The following is a 21,157-nucleotide window of genomic DNA, read 5'->3' as shown; positions in this document are numbered from 1 at the left end:
TTTCAAAAGGTTATCAAAGAACTTGCTGTGCAATGTCTATCAGAAGTATACATAAGATAGTACACTTTACCTATGGCTAAACTAAGGTTACTGCTTGCTGAAAACGTGTCAAAATATCAAACAATTTCCATATTGAAATATAAACACTGTTATACAGCTGTTGCACAGTATTTTGATTCCAGTATTTAAAAAAAATCTTGTTAGTAATTTTAAAAAGTATAACATATTACAAGAAATGTAGGTTTATCTTACATGTCATCTTAGATTTTTTTAAAAATCTACTAATTTTCACTCTAAAATCTAGATACTCTGCTGCAATATAATGCAATTAATTTTCAAATCCATCCCCTACACCACTATTAAAACACAAAATATTATTAGCATACCTGTTGCTACATGTAATGACTACAAGGAAAGACTTCATAAAAAGATATAATACCTTTTTTGCACTTTCAGGACCTGCTTCATCGAAACGAAATCTGACAATACGGAAGTCTTTGCAATAAATGATTAATTCAGTTGGATTAAATTTAAGTTTTTGGTTGGGACCAAGAACCTTCTGTTTCCTCTTGGTGTCATTCACTGTAAAGAAAAGACAGTTATTGGACTGTACTTTGTAAGTATACAACACAAGACTGGCTCAAACACAGATATGGTGGTGTTGCTATCAGCAGTTTCTCATTTAATCGTATGATTCAACTATTCAGTTTCAGTAAGAGCTTGTATAGGTCCTCCTGTTCATCAGTCTCCTTTCAAACAAGTGGCTGAATTACTGTTTCCCATACGTCTGGATTATTTATATGCATCAATGACAACTTCATAAACAAGTAATTAACATTCAGTATTTCAAAGAGTAATTTGTGCTCCCAGACAGATCATCATATATGCTGCAATGCCCTTCTGATGTACAGTAACTGGCAGAAATGCTCGGTTTTTTGGTTTGTTTTGTCACTTGGATGTATAAATAAGCATTCAAGTTAAGACTAGCTGCATTTCTTACTTAAAACCCAATAATGTAAGTATAGTAGATTGCCAGGTGGCCTAGGCCTGCATAGACAGGCTGTGTCTCTTGGCCTGTGCAACTCCTTTTCAAATGGAGAAAATTAAATTTTATAAAACTAAACACCAGAAAAGCCACAGAGATTTTGTGTGTGGTAAAGGGGAAAATTGGGGCACATAGCTGCTGAATGATGAATTACCTGCAACCAGCCAGCTATGGCATCTTCTGGGTTAAGCTAAAGTACTTCCATGAAACAGAAGACAAACGTTTTAGGACAGGATGGAAATTAAACATTTATGCATTAAGCTCTTTCATCTCCTGGGAAAAGGGTGGAGAGTTTATGGCTAGACAAGGAGCCAACAACCACTATAAATACTAAACAGTGTTATCTATAGCTTACTTTTTCTATACTGCAGTTTCTTCAGGCATTTCAGATGGACTAACAGTTCTTTTCAGAAACACCTCTAGCACCTTTCATGCTCCTTATGCTTTCAGCTGGATCTTGCACTTTCTAAACTGCTGGGTTAAGATCTGGACCACAGACTCAAAGGGCAAGGAGCACAACTGAAAGAAACAGCTCCTATCTGGCCCGTGTGCATGTTTGTTTGTTTATATAAAATCAATACACCTTCAGCTATTCACCTTGAATGTGTCAACCATCAAACAACCTCCTCTGCAGTTTTGGTGAAAACTCTCTCAGTTCTTGTCAGTAAAAGCTTATGCTTCACTAAAATTAGTGTAAGACTGCAGAAGAACAATAGAATAATAGAACAAAGACTAATTTCCTCAGGTATGTGGCAGGAAATACTGCCATCTTGCTCTACAGAACTTCAAACTTTAACAGAAAAGCTAAACAGAAAGGGGTCCTAGATAACTTCTAACATTCTTCCCATGAAACTGCAAACATTCAGGCTATTTGAATGTTTAATCTAGGGAAACATGCAGTAAAGAATAACCTAGAATCCATTGGCTTTTATTCTGAATCTTGAGTGTTACCTCTGAAGCCCTCCCATTCAAGAACAACACATGGCACATGAGAGAAGACGGAATTAATAGAACAATCATTCAAAGCTGATTAGCTTTTCCCCCTTACTTAGGGGAATTTATTATATGGGAGTTTGTATGAGATGTTAAATGAGAAGATTGCAACACCATGTTTATAAATCTCTCTCCACACAAAACTGTCATCTACAGATTTGCACTGTTTTGTCACAGCTACCTGGTAATTTTGAAAAAGGACAATAAATGTGGGCCAGGGCAAGACCATGTAACAGGTCAATAGCATCTCTTCTTAAAAAAAAAAAAAAAAAAAAAAAGAACAAACAGACCACATTTCTTCTTAGTGTTCTTCCTCAGACATATATTAATCTTTTCACTGCAATTAAAACCAACTTCCAGAGTGGAAACAGATTACTGGATGACTTTAGGTACTGAAAACTTATAGGTAAGTAATGATTTACATTAAGTGTAAATTAAGTGCAATTAGAAAGCCAAGTATTTAACAGCTCTTACTGTAATCAAGATTTGAAAATGCATTATCTAAATGAAATTCTTTAGCTAAAAGACAAAGAACATTATCTTTAGCAAACTAGTTAGCCTAGAGTATGTAACAAATCAAAAACAGGTTCTTCAAATTATGCTTAGTTACTTCTTCAGGTTAATGGTGCATTACCATCTGTAGGTTTGGAGGACCATTGGCTACTAACCTGCCTAAGGGTTAGACAAAATCAAAAACCCAAACATCTATCTGTGTTGTGGGATATCCCAGCTATGTGTAAATTGTGTAAGTGATGCATTTTTTGCAGTCCAGTGTATTTAAATGGAAGAGATTTAGATGTTTGGAAGACAGAAAGGTTGCTAACAAAATGTATATTGCTCTAACAGGTGTCTATCCTGGAACCCCTGCTGATTCAGTACTGCAATTACATTTAAAACCAATACAAAGACCCAGCTAAAGACCCCCCTGAGTGTCAACAATTCTGCACAACCTAACAAGCAGTTAATAGCTTTAAATGAATAAGTTTAAAGTCTGTCATCCTGATTAACTGTTTTTGACATACCTGTGACAATCTGCTCAATGCATGTTAGTGGGACATCATGTTCACCAAGAAGGAGGTTTTTATAATGGAATTTCTGAAACACATGAACTCATAGCTATTAATTGCAGTTCTCAACCAGATAATACACAGCACATCTTTGAAGAAACAATGATAAAAATCAGGCATGCCTAGACTTTTCTGACATGTACCACCCTTCCCTATTCACAGGCAATTAGATGTACTGAAACCATGCTTTCTTGTGTTGGTGAAAGCACACCAGAAGTCTGCAAACCCCTGTGGAATATGCAAAAAAAAAAAGTTTCACTTTTGCATTGAATTTACTAGCCTAAAAAATTGCTGGTAGATATTCAACGAGCTGAAGTGTAAATTTATATATGTAAATATAAACTATTACCGTAGTCATCTACTATTAACTCCATTTCTGTAATCATAAGAAAGAAAAAAATATGAACTTGACTTTCATGAGGACAAACCCAAGGCTTTCTTTTCATACTATCAAACAGAATTAAACAGATTAAATATGAAGAATTATTCCTCAATGCTAGTACAGACTCTTCTGTCCAGACAACTGAGTGCTCTGAATCCATCTTGATTATAGTATGCTGCAGGTGGTCACTTACCACTTTCAGATAAAACAAAATCAGTAACAATCTCAATTCCAGTCAGTAAAGATTAGAGAAGGAAAATACAACTGAACAATAACAACCCTACATGTACTTAACATGCACTTAAATCAATAGCCGTTGACACATTGCTTTCAGAGGAACAAGCTTTCGAGATCTTCTACTTTGGCTTATTAGAACAAAGGCAGAGATATTTAGCCAAATTTGATAAATAAGTTTTGACAACTCCTTCATGACAAAGAATAGTTCTTGTCATGAAGATTTCATTTTTTGAAGTAGCTTTTGTCAAGCATATTAACTGATATTGAAAAAGTATCTATCTACTTTCAGAGCTTGCCTATGTAATAGAGTATTTCTTTGAAAAGCCCAAAATGAAGGCAGAAACAACTGCACTAGTGAAAATAAAAAAGCTCACAATTCTGATTTCCAAATAGTACCATGGGCTGTGCTGTTCAAAGAAAACTGATTAAGGCTTTTAATTTCAGATGTTCTGCTTTGACAAAGGCTTGATTTCTTTCTTCCCTTTTGTTGTCACCTCATCTATGATGAAAGCTCATTTCACAGTTACTTTGTCCTCTGTCAGTAATGCCAGAGAAAACTTGGACACATTAAAGGCTTTGCTGATTTGACACTTGTGTAAGAAAAGGAACACTTGCAATTCTCCTCCTTAAGGAGGAGCACGTTTTTATATAATTCCTGCTTCGCCTTTTCCCATGAACTTCCCAATAAAGCCTGCATAATCAGAGGTAACTGGAGCTGGCTGTACTTCCACCCCAAACTCTGTTCTCATATTCTCAGTGAAGGGATAGAATAACAACACATTGAGAACAAGACCGTTTAACCTCATCATTCAGCTTTCTTTGTTTTAGAAGGCGTCAGAGCTATATCAGTTTGAGATAAGAAGGATTTAATGAGAATACAAACATTCTATCATCTGTTGTCACAATGTAGTAATGTGAGCAGTAACAAACCTGTAGTGGCATTGGGTCATCTGTAATAAAGGAAATCTTGAAGTTAGTGCAAACCAATTTGCCCCACAGGTCGTATTGACTCGTATCTGTTGCAATGCATTTTCTCACAAAATTGACTTCATTTACCACAATTTCACCTAAAACAGAAAAAGGGGAGGGGGAAAAGAATAGCCTATATAAATCTCAAAGCTACACCAATTTTAAGTCTGTGGTACCAACAACCCCCTCTTTATCCCATTTCAGTTTATATGCAGCTTCCAGGTAATGCCTGTGTTTTATTAACACCATTCCAGAGAGGGGAAGAAAACGATAAAAAAAACACACACATTAAAAAAAGAAACAAAAACAGCTACCTTTCCAAAATAGGCATTCTCAATAGAGAACAACTCCTTCTCTATACCCAGAGATTAAAATCTGCAGTTCACTATTAAAAATTCATTGTTTAAAGGACAGTGTAGTTCAAACCAAAGGCATATGTTAATGTACTCCAGACAGCATTTAATTTAAAAACTGAAATTAGCTAGCTGTAGTTAAGTGCTTTTAGAGACCATTATGAACTTTGTGAATTCAGAAGATTAGTGTACAATTAGCTTTGCATTTCTAAAACGATGTTCAGGTGATTCCAGAAAAGCAAAACTGGAAGACAAACACATTACACACTCCTTGCAGAATTTCACAAGTTCCTACACAGCTTCTACTGTGACCATCTGATGAAGGAGGCCAAGCCAACCACATCAGTTTGCAAAACAGAAGGGCCAGATAATTAAAAAGCCATTAAGTTATCTGAGATAAACTATGAAATAAAAAAGCATACAGGCAGATGTAAATAAGGACTATCTAAATAAAAACCAAAGGAAATAAAAAGGTAAATCCCTGTATTTAGGGCTGCTTTTTAGTCTCACAACAGAGGTTTCTGGAAGCTAAATGGTAATTTCATTCTCCATGAAGAAAACAGTCGTTTAATTTACTCCTATATAGGGCTATCACTTCTGTCATCACATAAACCACTTCCTTCTGCTGCTGTCTGCTGTAAATAGTGTGGTAGTGGAAGTGTGTTCAAGAAAAGTGTTATTTTATTTTAGCTGTTGGCTTTTTTGTTTGTTTCTTAAACAAAGACTAAGGACTAAAGTTTGCTAAAGACTAATTTGCAGGCCATACCTAGTCTCCAAAATGTCATCTCTATGTCCTATACTTTGCAAGAAAATGGTCTGTTCTTTGAGCAACTAACGGCAGTACTCAGTTATCTGTACCCCCAACAAGCACGTATATAGCTTTAAATTCATCTACCATTGCTCTACTGATACAGAGGAGGTTATTGCCCCCAAGGAACCATATATTCAGAGACCTCTCCTTAGCATTCCAAACACTGGAGCACCTGACTCTGGAAATGCACATTTTGCTACTCTCGAGTTCTGGTCTCTGTGCATGCTCCTCACCCTAAGCTACTTAGCCAAGCTGCTGCGTTAGCTCGCTTGCCCCTAACATGATTGGGCATTAGCCTGCAAGTCACCAAAACCAGCAGCAGAGTCCCTCCTCTTAGTTCAGCTGTCATAAACAAACACAAAAATCGATTGGATTAACTGTGGCCTTGAGCTGGCAGAATTACGGTGAGTGTTCTGGAGGGCTGCGGGGTCCTTTCAGAGCTAGCAGGTGTAAGGGGATGACTTCCACTGACCGATGGTTATTCGGTACATATAACTATAACAGAAGTGGGAAGAGTTGGGAAGGTGCTACAGGGATAAGCAGACATGCTGGAGCTTAAAACTGTTTTTCTCAAACATTACTAAACTATGGTTAAATAAGCCTTTGAATTTTAGGAAAAAGAAAAAAAAAAACACAGATTCCAGCAGCTTCAGTACAAATAGTTAAAGTTCAGCCAAGTGCACAGCAATTGAAAACAATGTCTCATTAATAGGGTACATGAAAAGGACAGGGCCTACTCCTGTTAAACATTGAAATGAAAATATTTCAATACTTTTAGCGTAGTCTGGCCTGAAGCCTCTTGATGTCCAGTGTTTTTCCTAATAAACTACTTGCCTCAATAACTGCAAAAGCACAAACAGTGTATTTAAGCAATTCCTTCTCACAGTTGGTGTTAATCTTCAACTATTCAATGTTGAGTTCTCAGTCACATTCTGCCTGCCAAACGTCCTCCCTCCACAAGGCAGTTCTTCCAAACCTAAGAAGTTTATAGTCTTGCCTCTCTCAAGTACACTGGTACATCATTGCATTTCTAATAAAAAGACACAGAGAGACATATATACCATAAAATGGAAGTGTCAGAGACAGGTGTTTTCCATATAACATCCCCTTATCTGTTAAGAAGTGGAATATTTTTTTACTACCACGCACTCTTGCTAAAAGCAAATTACTATTACCGAACTATTTATGTACTTTGCATCTCTGATGCTATAAAACAGTAGGGAAATAAGAGACCCGTTACTGTTCTCATGCAAAATCATTCCATTTGGATCAACTACAGTTTAAAATACGCGTGGCGCGTTGTTCTCTTTCGTAAAGCCAGTCCTTTTTATTTCTTTCCTCTGTTCCTCATAATTGTGTAGCTACACTACAACGTGCTAATACTAATCCTGTCTTAGTGCAACTTTATTTATTTGCATTTCTTCCAACACAAATACATTATAGACTTTTTGGCCTCACTTGGATCTTCTGCTTTGCAGAATTTTACATCCCTAACAGAGCTGTCAGTTTTGAAGAGAGGCAAGACAGAGAGTATGCACAGAGATTTCAGCTGAAGGGTTTAAACATATTTGCAATTGAAGCATGAGAAAGTTTGCCATACAAATGCAAAGGAGGTGCAGTTTTCAAAAGCCTCAGACTGAATTTGTAAATAGCAGGTGTGGAATTTTATGTTGACCTGACCTTCATCCCTCATTGGATGTCTACAGAGAGAAACAGAAAAAGGTGTAAGCCTTCCAAACTTAACACAACTTCAGTAAAGTTGCTAAACAGAAGTAGTACCAAGCCGGTTTTATACAATGAAACCTTACTGCAGTTGTAGTTCAGTAGGTGATTTTTCTATACAAGTGTCAACAACAGAGCTATTCAGAGAGATTACACTGCACATTTTTACAATGTAGCTGCTGCTTTTTCCAGTAAACAGTCACAAGCTGTTCCAGACACGGAACAGCAGTCAACACTTCCATGTGACTTGAACAGTCAAAGAATGATCTCAGGAGACAAGAGCAGTTTGTTTAAACTCTGACAGGAAACCAGAAGAAAAATTACAGGTTGCCACCCTTAAATATAAAGCCTAGTCGTGATTATAAAAATATTTCTACACCGAACACATGAATCACAAAAATAACAGGGGAGACTAAAGGATTTACCCAATACACACCTTCCATGGAAAACACAGCTTCAGAAACTGCTACATTTCAGACAAATCCTGCTAAACATCCCAAAAGCACACGTAATTGACTTGCCCATATTTAGATGCTCAGAGAATCTGTGCCATGTTACGTACCTAATCCTCTACAATATGTAACACGTGACAACCCACATGCAATTCAGAAAGTGCAGCAAGCATGCACAGGAACAGGAGGCAGCAGAGGCAAAACTAAAAAAGCTGAATTAAGTGATCGGCAGCAGAATCACTCATCAACGTGCGTGGCGGCTGTTGTGCACGTTCTGCACTTTGTTGTTCCTCCACATTGAAGTCTGGCTAGAAGTGAGCCTGGTCTAGCATCCTCGTCCACTAATGTTGCAAGTGATTGCACCCAATTAAGAAAACAGCAATACAGCTTGCTTGTGCAAGGGAGACACTATAATGTTCTCAATAAAAAAGTTATCTCAAGTCGTCATTGAACAATTAAAAACATGCATTAATGAATTCACTTGTATTTAGAAAGATGCAAGTCTAAAACTGTTCCACAATGGTTAATGAACAATTAGCTTTTACAAGTTGCTGCTGAGTGAGTTTTCAAAAACTGTTTAACAAGTAGGCAAAACCCACAGCATCTTCACTCATTTAGCCACAGTTTTTCTTGCGGTTAGGTTACAAAAATTGTACAGAAATTGTACAGGTTTATTAGCATGCTCTAGGCATTTAGATGTAAATGTCACTAATCCATTTGTACAAGGGATCTTCTGTTCCGTGTGCTCAAGAAAAAGTAGCTGTGAGCTCATGAAAAAAGAAATCTTTTCTAATTTTCATGAGCTCTTACAAAGTATTTAGGGATGCAGGTATTATAAAGGCCAAAGAGCTGCACAATACAATAGATATCACCCATCTTCCCCCCCAGCTTTTCCAGTATATTCACAATTATTTAAAAAATAATCTATGCTTAAGTTTCTGTACATCTGCAGAATGCAAAACAAAGTAACAAAAAAAGGACAGCTCAATACTGTGATTAATGGGGAATAAAACCCAGTTTGGACATATTCCATGTGCATTACTTTTGAACAGGAAAACCTTGCATTTCTGTCCAAAATCTATGCTCACCACTGTTTGGTCTGTTTTAAATGCACAGCACCAAAAGAGCTTGCTTTGTCAATGTGATTAGAAAAAATGTTATTAAAGTATCACGTAAGATTACACAGTTCTTCTAGTATGCTAACAAAAAGAAACATCATAACTAGCTTAGTTACATTTCAGAAATACCAAGGAAAAACATAGCAAAACCAGACTTTTTGGTCAAAGTCTTCAAAGAAGAACTATTCATTTACTGTCTGTAATTACAAGATTTAAATGGGCATTTGTCCAATAATAGATAACAGCTGTTAATCTTGGAAAAAAAAAAAAAGAAACTGAACATAGGAGGGCTCTGAAAACACACTGCTTTTCTGAACTCGCATGGGATGCTCCACAAAATCTTCCAATGGAAAGCAAAGGATGCAAGAACATAAAGCAGCCAACCAAAAGTTCATGTGGTGAGAACGTCCATCCATTACAAGGCAGGCTCTTATCAGCAACCAGATCCAAAGCAAACTATTACAGCAGATTCCAATTCTTGATCACTTTAAGAATTGTTTCAATCCAGCATAAATCTGTATTACTACCAAAACGCAAACAGTTCATGTTCATTCTCATCTCAGCCCTTGTACAGCACTACCATTTGAGAAAGTCTTTGTTATGCATGTAAGAGAAATGACTCGGTTGAAAAATTATTCTGACGTATTCCCCCCCCACTCTTTTTTTTCTTGTCAGTCCTGATATGAACTGAATTAGGTCTGATCTGGCTTGTGCTACAGTTACCTAAACACAAGTGTCAGCACAAAGTCGTTAATAGAAGAACACATCTGTAATGATGAAAATGAAAGAATGAACTGTTCTTCTTGGCATCCATATGGATTTTTAGGCTGAATTAAAACAATCCTATCACCAAAAAAAAAAAAAAAAAAAAAAAGATTTGGTCTCAGTTCCATAACATGAGCAGGACAGAAGCCAGCGAGTAGAAAGTGTTTTGGTTCTTTTCAGTCTGGCTACATGAACAACAAATTCCCAAATCCTAACTTAGTTTAAACAGTATAATCAGGAACAATCTGAGATGACTGCTTCTCAGGCTTTTATAACTATGTCATCAACACAAGTTACAGATGCTGTTCTGAACTTGTAAAATACTTAATTTTAAGGCAACCCTGAGTAAGTCAATACAGAAATACACATTCTTTAGAAATTAGTTTGCTGAAATTTACTTCACTGGAAGTGAATGCAATTGCCACGAGACCAAAAAAAAATGCAGTTTGGTTAGCTGTCAACTCAAAATCTTCACTAACATTTTATTCCCCTTCTGGTCTTTATGACATGTGGCATTAATGGAACTTATCTGCAAAATGTACATGGTGAAACATTAAAATATTTAATTGTAAAGTGCATTTGGACTTCCACTTTTAAGGAATGTTTTTTGTATTGCACTACAGCTAAGCTGCTGCAAATGGGAAGTAACTTTTGCACAAATACTTAAAACATATTACTACTCAGAAACCATAACAAATACATGTTATGTATTCATAACAAAGAAAGCAGAACTGACTCCACCCAGTAAAATCCACTTTTAAGACAGTATCTGGAACTTAGATCTTGCATTCAGACTGCTTTGGTAGTACTTGTATGATGCCATGCCTTAAAAATAAATAAATAAATAAATAAAGGAAAAACAAAACAAGCAGTTAACTGAGCCCAAAGCATGCCTGAAGATTCACAGAGTCAAACGAGCAAACAAAAGAGCTATAATAGTAAAGAGCACTTACTATATACTTACAGTAAGTGATGCCTCAATTATTCTAAATATAACTAAAATGCCTGGTTCTTTTCTAAACTTCTTACAGTATGAAAGATGAGTTTGCAGAAAGCTGCTGTTTCAGTTTTAAAATCTAGAATTTAATTAAATAAAACTTTTGGCAAACTGCTTAGTATAAACTAAAAAACCCTACATCAGAAAAGTGTTATGGGAATGTATTATTTTTCAACCAGTCATTCTCGTTTCTCTAATTTAGCTGTTCTGAAGTGTTGAAAATAATTTCACGCTCACATATGGCACTGATTCCTCAAACACGGTGAAATTAAAAAGGTATTCACTCAACTAATACCACACACCAACTTTAATAATAAAAAAACAGAAAACTTTTACATTAACATTTAAATTTCAAATAAAAAATTTGAAGCAGGAAAAAGACTCTAGCCCTGCAATATGTCTTAATCAGCTGCACAATGAGTAAGAGAGCCTCAGTTAGCAAACCACTATGCTGGAAATGAGAATCAACAGTCAAGTATGCTTTGGAAATGAGCAGTACCTGACTTCACACAAGCTCAATGTAGTTACCAGCACTGATAGGCCCTCATTATTCACCACCAACAGACGAAGAACGCAATACCTGAATATCAACAACTCATTCCACAATTACACATGGAAAGGGCACTGACAGTAACAACATTATTACTTGTACCAAGCAATTAAACAACCCAAGTTTCCAATTTGAGGTGCTAAACCAAAGAGGTTACACCTAGTATACAAGAAAAGCAGACCTGACAAGTCTCTAGGGTTACACATTCAGCTCACTAACTCAGTCTCCGCTTTTTACCCCGCTGTCACAGGGCTGGGGCTCACACTCCAACACCCTGACCTCTCTTCTCCAGAGCTGGGATATCAGAAACCAAATGAAAATGCCAAGAAAGAGGCGCAGGGGTTCAAAGCAGACAGGACATATCTGGGGTACTACGTGCAATGGTGTCTCACCAAAGTGTACTTTCCGCCTCCTATCACAAGATGTATTGCAGCTGCTGTGGAACACGAGTCAACACTCTAAAGATTTGCAAAGAAAAAAAAAAAAAAAAAGGAGAGAGAAAGATCTGGAAGCTATCTCAAGAGAGAATCAGATACTTATTGATACTGTCTTAAAAGTTCCCACAGTTAAACTTCTACAGTTGCCTATCAAAGGGCACATGTATAAAAAATAAAAAATAAATCCAAAACCAAAAAGCAGGTGGTAGAGCCAACTCAATTGACATTATTAAACAAACAAAAAAAATATATCCATTAGTGAAAATCTTGAACACAACATGCAGTTACAACTCATCAAGACAGCACCTCTGTTCAGAGGTGATCAGAAGGATGATGAGAGATAAGCAAAGCTTCCTTGTTAGTACCAACTAAGAAGGCTGTGCTATAGAAAGTGAAACACCAGATGTGTGCCGTAAGTCTGAAAATCACGAGTCACATGGATTAGAGGAGTAGAGTTTGATGTTTGCTGTGTGAGGGAAGAACTAGGACGTATCCAAAGAAACCAGATGGTGGTAGGTTGAGAACAAACCAACAAAGGTAGTTTGTAACAGCACGTAATTAAATTGCCAAACTCCTAACCAGAGGAAGCTGTGGGTGGCAGAAGTTTACATGGCTGTAAGGAAGCAATCGGATCGATTCCTGCAAGAAACATCCAGCCAGAGGAATTAAATATGAAAGCACCACCGCTATGATGCTCTGCAACACCTTGCTTGGAGCTCCCCATTATGTTAGTCTGAAATGAAAGTCCCCGGCCCATGCATTGAGGGAAGCAGAGAGGACAGAACAGGCAGCTGGGAGCTCTGCTGGCCTTGCTCTCCCCTTCCCGGCCACCGTGCTGCATGCAGCATCCCACCCAGCCCAGCAGTACTGGGACCTGCTCACAAACAGCTCTGCAGTTGCCTTCTAGTATGCAGCCCCGAAACGTGGTGCAGATACAAGAAGACTACAAATAACTGTTTTGCAACAGCAGTTTGCCACCAACGTTCCCTTAATGTGAGCAGGTCTTAATGATAAAATACCATTCCAACTCAGTTCACTGCTATGGTTTTACTGTATAAACTTTTAAAAATAAAAGCGGCTCAACTATTTCTAGACAGTTTGTAACATTTGCTATCTGTAAAATTTTTAAGTTAACCAATTAGCAGATTAGTACACAGAGCAACACTAAAATAATCAGCGCAAGCAAGTACTAAGATTCAGGTGGAACGATCCTTTCCTCACGCTTCACCAGATGTCCCAGAAGTTACACGATCCCCTGCAGAAGAGCTGGTGTGAGCCAACTGGCAGGACCTTTCTGCCTGATCATGCCCACACCCCAGAAGAGCACTGCTCACAATACAGACACTGAACTAGTTCTTCATCCATCCATCCATTCATGTACAGCTCCTCTCTGTGCTCTGTTTTTCCAATAAGATCCTAGAAGCATACACTGCATTATATTCCAGCTATGTTGTACAATTTTCTTTGAAAGCTTTGGTTGATATCTCAAAAAATGCTAGACATTGATGCGAAAAACGTGCTACAATTTATTACCAGAGCAAAGCACACCTTCATGATTTAGTTTAGTATCGGTAATGTTAAACGAAGCACAACTTTAACTTCATTCTCACAATGCTAATTACTTACTAGCTAATTACTTATTACACAAGCTAATTACTTACTAGCCAGACAAGCTGCTTCAATAGACTGTCTAGCAGACTACTCGCCATTCTTCTGTTTTCCTCTTGGATATGCTTATAAACCAAGCTATACAAACAAACAAAAAAGTGAAACCATTGCACAGGCCAACTCTGCAACTAAATCAGCAAAAATACTTGATCAGGAGTATAGACTAAGAAAATGGAATTACAGAAAAAAGAAAACATTTCTCTAATTCCATCTTAAAACTTTACCACATTTTTTGAAGGAAATTATTCCAAATTCTATAAAAAGGTATTTGCTTTTCACTATAGCAGTATCATTGTTGCCACTAACAACCAGTTTTGTTTTTGTTTTTTTTTTTTACTTGCTTTAAATGATGTCTGTTGCTCTTCTTAAAGCCACACCTTGGTCAAGGTACACAGTTCCATGGAAATTAGAGGCTTTTATTCCAAAAGCTGAAGAGATGCATCTCTATTCGTCTGGACACCCAGGGGAAACTTTGAAAAGAATCTCTGTAAGATCAAAGTTTATGCCAATGTAGATTCCAAGGACTTTTATGTTGTTTTGTTTTTATGTTTTTTAATAAAAACCTCATAATTTTATAACCTGACTCATATTATTTCCATGCCTGGAACTCCCTTTCCTAACCTCCACAGCATAAAAACACAAGTTAGGCAGCAAGGTACTTAACTGGTGTCCTACTTTAGAATTCAGTTTTTAGTAAACTACTCCCTCAATATGATTACATGTTAGGAATTTCATACTTAATGTAGCTATTTGCAGTTTTTGATTATTGCTGAAGTAATTAACTGTCTGTGCTAATATATTTTAGTTCCAGAATAACTTCTTAAAAAATCCACCAATTAAAAGATAATAATCAATATTCAGCTGCTCAGGTTTGACTCGGTTTCCAAAAGCAAAAGCAACTCCACACTACTATTAAGGTCAGGATGTTAGGAATACCATACTCAAATTGCATTTGCAGGGGAGTACAAGTCAGCTTTAATGTAATTAAATGAGTTGGAATTTGGCCAGAAACTTAGGTTATGACAAATCCAAAAGCTCGTCTACCCAACAGTACAATGTGTACTTGTTTATGCAGTTTTCTACTGCACTAGCTGATGACAAAAAAAAAAAAAAAAAAAGGCACTTAGGCTTAACCTTAAACAGGAAGAGTTTCATTTAAGTCATTTAAAATAAGTCACTTCTAAACTTCACCCCACCCTCATACAGATTGATGCTCACAAAAAGATTTTGTCACAACTGTTCTGTAGCTGTACACAGCAGTGAATTTTATTACAGAATAATTTGGAGACAGAAAGTTTAATAGCAGTTTTAATTCTGTGCTCTGAGTCCCATTCTTTCAATCACTTTCTATATTACTGAGAACAACTTACTACAAATGTCCCCAAAGCCATCACATGTTGATTTCAGAAACAGCAGAAACAAGGGAAATGATAAAAGATGCAAACCTGGGATAAATATAAGCCAGCTGAGGAAAAACAAAGCCAGTCAGCACCTTTTCAAGTGCACTTTGGAGTTTCACAAAGAAAGAATTAACCACGCAGCAAAACGTTGCTGCACGTGGGTTATTTTCTGTATCTGCTCATGCACATGCCCCACAGTAAATGCAAGATGTGTCACATTTTGAGAAGAGCAATCTTGTACTGCCTTGCGTTTACTGTGGAATGTCTCAGAGAAGAACATGCAGTCACTTCCTTGTAATTCATCCAAGGTCTTTGACTCACAACTGCAACATAACCAGTAAGATTCCAACTGTTAAGCAGAAGTTTAGCAAGCGTAAAAATATGTCAAATACTGAGCGCTCTTAGCAATGCATCTCGGAGTATTCACACCCCATGCAAAATCTGTACACTTTTCCTTCATGAAAGAGGTTCAGTCAGCTGGTATTTAATCTTTCAGTTGAATCTCTTCCACAGGATTCCAGCCTCTTAAGGTACCTCACTGCACCATACCATATATTTATTAGCATGCCTGAATCAACAACAGTTCCATGTGAAGAAGCAAGAGAAATAATTCTGAAGAGTAACTTTTTTATTCTATTGATCACTTTGAAAGTTAGCAGGCTTTATCAACCTTGACAACACAATACCGAAAGCTTCCTATATTACTGCGTAAGTTTATACTCGGTAATATATACCCTCTAAATGCTAAGAAAAAAAAAAAACATTATGAAGTTCTGTTTTAAACTTAAAAATTACCCTTAAAAACAGCAAGCTCTAGAGCTTGACAAATTTATGGCTGTGATGTACAGTTTGCAATTAAAGTAATCTTGAAAACAGTAGACTGTTCCTTTAGTAGCTAAAAAAAAAAACGCTTTTGGAAATGCTCACTGATCAAAACATCATTTACCAAAGATAATGCCTGATTTTAAATGTGAAAAGGAAGTCACCAACAGCTTAGAACTGTATACCTATGTAATTATGAACAGTAAGAAAAACGTTGCTTTTCTCATCCACACATTAAGAAGAGTAGTCTGCACAGGTTTACAGACAGGTTCCAAAATAACCTCACAGCTACCTATTCAATAAGAGCACGTGAAAACAGACAGCATTAGAAATCTTCTAATACATGAGTCAATCATACCTGCTTGGTAGAAGTTCCACATGCTTCCCTTTAAAATAAAGACCACAACACATGCTATGGTAGTGAGTTCAACACACTCTAAAGGTCTGGCTACCTGAGAAAGACGTAATTACTAATGGGGTCTTCCTAAAAATACCACAGAATCTGCAAAATTTGCTGTAGTTCCATTTCAAATACTCACAACAGAATAAAAACATTATTCTACACATAGTAAACCATCAAACAGGCAAAACTGCGTATGTATTTATTTAGCATTTCAGGTTTAGGTAAACAGGTCAGAACAGCTCTCTGCAGGCTAGCATGTCACTAGATTTTCCTACTTGGTTAGAAGTTTCACTCTCTGGAGGAGCACACTAGGATCAAAATATACTGAAATCAATAAACACAGGAAAGCAGGGAAAACAATTTACATGTTACCAATCCTACTAAAATAAACACAAGCCTTAAATATGTATTTGTTGAGTTATCCGTCAAATTTCTGGTTTACACCTACCTGGCAGAAGTATTGGTTCCAGTTTTTTAATCCTGGGTTCTGCAGTTAGATGGTCTTCAGACTGGGGGAAGGAGAGAAAAAAAGGAATTTGCTTAAAAAGACACGATCCTACAGTCAGACACAAGTCTGATCTACTGGGGCACAGGAGAAAGTCGTTCTTTTAACAAGCTGATTATAACGAGGCAGGATCTAATCATAGCAACAGCCTGCTGTAAAGGTGGCTGAGGATGTTTAGTTTTCTACCAGAAGAAAGGTATAATATTTTAATTGCCAATATTTGACTGGTTGTGTAATCTAGGATATAACAAGCCGCTGGATGAATGAAAAACAATCGGGCTTGGCGCTTGGTAACGGCCTGAGTTCTGCGAGCTGTCCGCGGGCACAGCAGCAGGCTGGCACAAAGCCCTGAGGCACTGACCGCCACCAACTTCCCAAGCACAGGAAAAGTCTCCTAAGACGAAAGACGCAGAACACACACAGGCACACACACACACAGACAGACACACACACACACACACACACACACAGACACACACACACACACACACACAGACACACACACACACAGACAGACACACACACAGACACACACACACACAGACACACACACACACAGACAGACACACACACACACACACACACACAGACACACACACACACAGACACACACACACACAGACACACACACACACAGACACACACACACACAGACACACACACACACAGACACACACACACACAGACAGACACACACACAGACAGACACACACACAGACAGACACACACACACACACCTGCTCGCTTTTCAATTCCAAACCCGACAAATAAAAACCCTACCACACAACCATCGCCCCCCGCCGCCCTGCGCGACGAGCCCGGCTCCCTCCTGAGGCGAGGAGGGAGCCGCCGCCCCCCGCCCCCCGCCGCCCCCCGGCCGCAGGCCCCGCTGAGGCCGCCCGGTGCCGGCAGCCGAGGCGCAGGTGTCGGAGCCGCGGGGGAGCCGAGGGCCGGCGCCGTTACCTGCGGCAGCGGCAGGAGGTAGGACCTGAAGGTGGGCTTCGGCGGCCGCAGGGAGAACATGGCCGCTGCTGCCGCCGGGAGCGGGCGCCGGGGGCCGTCAGCTCAGGCCCGGCGCCCCGCAGCCGGCCGGGCCGGGCGCTCCCCGTCACTCACGCGGCGTGGGCGGCCCCGCGCGCCCCCTGCCCCGAGGGAGGAGCCAGCGCCCGGCGGCTGCCCCGAGCCCGCATCGAGCCCTCACGGAGCCCTCACGGAGCCCCGCGGCTCCCCCCCCCCCCGCTCCCCCCGCCCCGCGGCGCCGCCTCCCGGCCCGGCGGCTCCCTGCGGCCCCGGCGGGCTGGGGCGGGCCGGGGCGGGCCGCGGCCCCGCCCGACATGGCCGCCGCGGCCCTCGTACGGCGGCGCGCAGGGGCCAAGCGGCCGCTGAGGGAAGGGGAAGGGAGGGGGCTGCGGGCGGGGGGCGGCCCCCAGCTCTCTCCATCCATCGCCTCAGCAGCAGCCGCTGGAAGCAGCTTTCGGCTCATGGGTTGTTCAAGCACGGCGCTGCCGCTTGCTTTGTGCGACACAGATCACAAAGTGCAGCTTCTACGTGACGCGTTTTCAAGGGCACGTCCAGCCCTTCGCTCATTAAACTGCTGGAATTCATCCGTTGTGTTTTGTCTGCCTATAAAGCGAGGAAATTTCACCGCAGAGCGGGCCAAAAGGTGCGGGGGGCACACAGCGCGCAGCCTGAGGTGCTGCTGAGGTGTCCCAAAAGCAGCACCTGGGGCTGAGCCGCGCCGAGGGGCAGCCAAACCCCTCCTGTTCGTAAATCACTAACTCTGGTAAAAACTGAAAGAGGCAGACAGGTGTGCTCACCTGCTGATCTGCCAGCTCTAACAACAGGTACAATAGTTCTAAGAATGGCTGAATCGCTTTTCTGTATGCCCCACTGAATAATCAGGAATTTGAGTGAGAACAAGCATGACGCTCCCTCACAGCTCTCACAGCCTGTAACAGCAATGCGTGCAGAATTACAGATGGCAATAATTGGCTGCCATGGGCTAGGAAAGGGTAAACATTTACGTTTAGCCGTAAACAGCTCCAAACAGCATAACGCAGCAGTGTGGGGCAGGCAGAAATAGCAAAGGTACTGTTACCCACTTCCTGCAATAGCACTTCCCATCAATGCTGTTATTTTTGACCAGAGGGAAAGTAGGTTTAGGTTACAACATCTTCCCCATTCCCTCAGAGACCTCCCTCACCCGCCACTCCTTGTTTCCAGATGAGGGAAGGGGAATTTGCTCCCAGAGCCTCCCGAGGGCACAGGGGACCTCAGGGCTGGTGCTCCAGCTCAGCACTGCCTCTGGGCGAGGGCCAAGATGCTGCATCTGCTCCTGGCTTTCCCCAGAGAAAAGCAGTTGCAAAAGACAGGGTTTGGGGAGCACAACATTAAAATGTAGACTCAAGTGGAGGGTTTCCATGGTTCGGCCTCTGAGCCACTTGGAGACTGTGAAACCTCTGCCTGAGGCCCACTAAGGGAGGTTTTATTGTAACCCGGGGTTGTCTCAGGTAATTGGTGTTAGAACCCAGCTCCAGCATGAATCAGCTACTGTTACCAAGTTCTTATTGTCACCTTTTACATGAGGTGTATCATCACCTTACGGCTATGGAATATTGTATGGACATACTGGTGAAGCTCCCAGGCTGCTGCCCCAGCCACCCTCTTGCTTACTGCTGTAGAGGTGCAAACCACTGGAGAAAGCAGATGCTGGTCTACAGCCATGGAGTTCCCTTTACTTAGGTTTTCAAGGCATTCCCAGATTGCTCATTTTAACTTCTCCAAAATGTGAAAGCAATGCAGTTGCCCACCTAAACTCCAATACGTTGTGTTGCTATTTCTTTTGATAACCAGGAAACCAAGTTTCAAAATGACATGACGCAAAATGGCATGTACAGCACCAAGCACCAGCTGCTGGGAAACACACAGCACTGCAGACCCTGTGAACTTTCAGTGATGTTAGGAGATGGGTATTCAATGAAAGGACAGACTTCAGGGCACCATCCAGATTCCCTGACATATGATGCCCCATTGATGCCAGGCACAGGGAGGTTTGCTTGAACAGTGAGGAGGGAAACGATCCACTGGCACCTGCTGAGGTCAAAGAAGGCTGTGTGCACGTGTAAAGCTATTCAACAGCCTAGGGGAGAACACCTGCAAGGACCTCCATAACCATCCACTATGCTTGGACTTTCAGGCACAGAAGATTAAAACAATCCCATCTGGTATTTTTTTAGAACAAGTGTACCTCCGTGCACAAGCATCCCATCTATTCAGTGTCAGCAGGCAGTTCCCTTCACTTTATCCTGTACTTTTACATATAGGATCTATATTTTATGCTGAAAAACAAAACAAAACAAAAAATGTTGTCTAACCAGCATTGTTCAGCTGCATGGTTTTGGGCTCAGCTCCTTTCCATTTTACAGAACGTGCTGTGCTGCAGAAGCTGCTGGTGGTATAATGCTGAGTGCCTGACAGTGCTGAGTGCAAACCACAGCTCCCCTCCTGACGGTGACTCCTTCACGAGCTAAGTCCCTTGAGTGTTTGATAAGTGAGAAATACCGTGGCAACTTGCCCTCATCTTTATTCTTGAATGTTTTTTGTTCATATTCAGAACATTGTTCAAAGAAAACTAAAAGCAGAAAAGGGGTAGGAGAAAGCAAGGGTGGGGGTGGGGGGAGGCAGAATCAGTACAAATCAGCTAGGCTTGAAATTACATATACCAAATTTGCCTGTGTCATTAAAAATGACTATTTATGTCACATCAGAATTACAAGAGTGATTCTGCATCAGCACAGAGCCTTCTGAGAAGTTGCTGCAAATGCAATCTGAATCTTGAGGGAATGAGCAAGGGATAGCACAAATTTCCATTAGGACTGGACTGACATTCAAATTGCAATACTGTTCTAAAAATGAACAAACAAAAACTCAGTGAACACAGGGTCACAAGATTTGTGAGGGTGTTTGTTGGAAACGGTCACAAGTTGCCAATGGAAGAGTTTTATGCCAGTGGGAGGAGAAAGTTGGTTTCACAAAAGTGAGCATTTCAGAGGAGCAACTTAATTATGTCACAACTTGCAGCGCAATAGAAGCTGGCAGGACAGGGCAAGGCAGGCAGAGCCAAGCAGGGCAGACAGGCAGAGCAGGTAGGGCAGGCTGGGCTGGCAGGGAAAAGCAGGCAGATGAAGTGGTCAGGGAGGGCAGGGCAAGCACAACAGGAGGGAAGACCCCTGAATCCTGCTGTTTGGCAATGCATTAAAGTGCCTGCCCATCTCCAACCACCCCAGCTTGACTCACTTGCTCGCTATTTTCAAGCAGTTCTACTAAGCCAGTGGTTTCTGAAAACGCCTTTGTTTTATATAAACAACCCTGAAAGAAAAGTGGGAAGCCAGCATAACTAAAAGGAAACAACAGCCCTTCTTTATTCTTGTATCATTATTTTTTTTTTTAAGTTGTTTCTGA

General features: G+C 40.3%; 1 protein-coding gene across 1 annotated transcript in view; it reads right to left on the bottom strand.

The window, feature by feature from the left end:
* MTMR10 (myotubularin related protein 10) overlaps positions 1 to 17,940 on the bottom strand; it is a 38,061-nt gene extending 20,121 nt beyond the window's left edge. Inside the window, exons 1-5 of the mRNA XM_068696022.1 lie at positions 17,660 to 17,940; positions 16,640 to 16,700; positions 4,655 to 4,791; positions 3,061 to 3,133; positions 440 to 582 (exon numbers count right to left, since the gene is read on the bottom strand). Coding sequence (XP_068552123.1) covers positions 440 to 582; positions 3,061 to 3,133; positions 4,655 to 4,791; positions 16,640 to 16,700; positions 17,660 to 17,719 — 474 coding nt within the window. The 5' untranslated portion in view covers positions 17,720 to 17,940. The remainder of the gene's footprint in view (positions 1 to 439; positions 583 to 3,060; positions 3,134 to 4,654; positions 4,792 to 16,639; positions 16,701 to 17,659) is intronic.
* Between the last annotated feature and the right edge of the window lie 3,217 nt (positions 17,941 to 21,157).

Source organism: Anas acuta, chromosome 12 (genome assembly GCF_963932015.1).
Source record: "Anas acuta chromosome 12, bAnaAcu1.1, whole genome shotgun sequence".
NCBI classification, from domain to species: domain Eukaryota; kingdom Metazoa; phylum Chordata; class Aves; order Anseriformes; family Anatidae; genus Anas; species Anas acuta.
The sequence above is the reverse complement of the archived record's forward strand: the minus strand, read 5'-3'. Positions and strand labels throughout refer to the sequence as shown.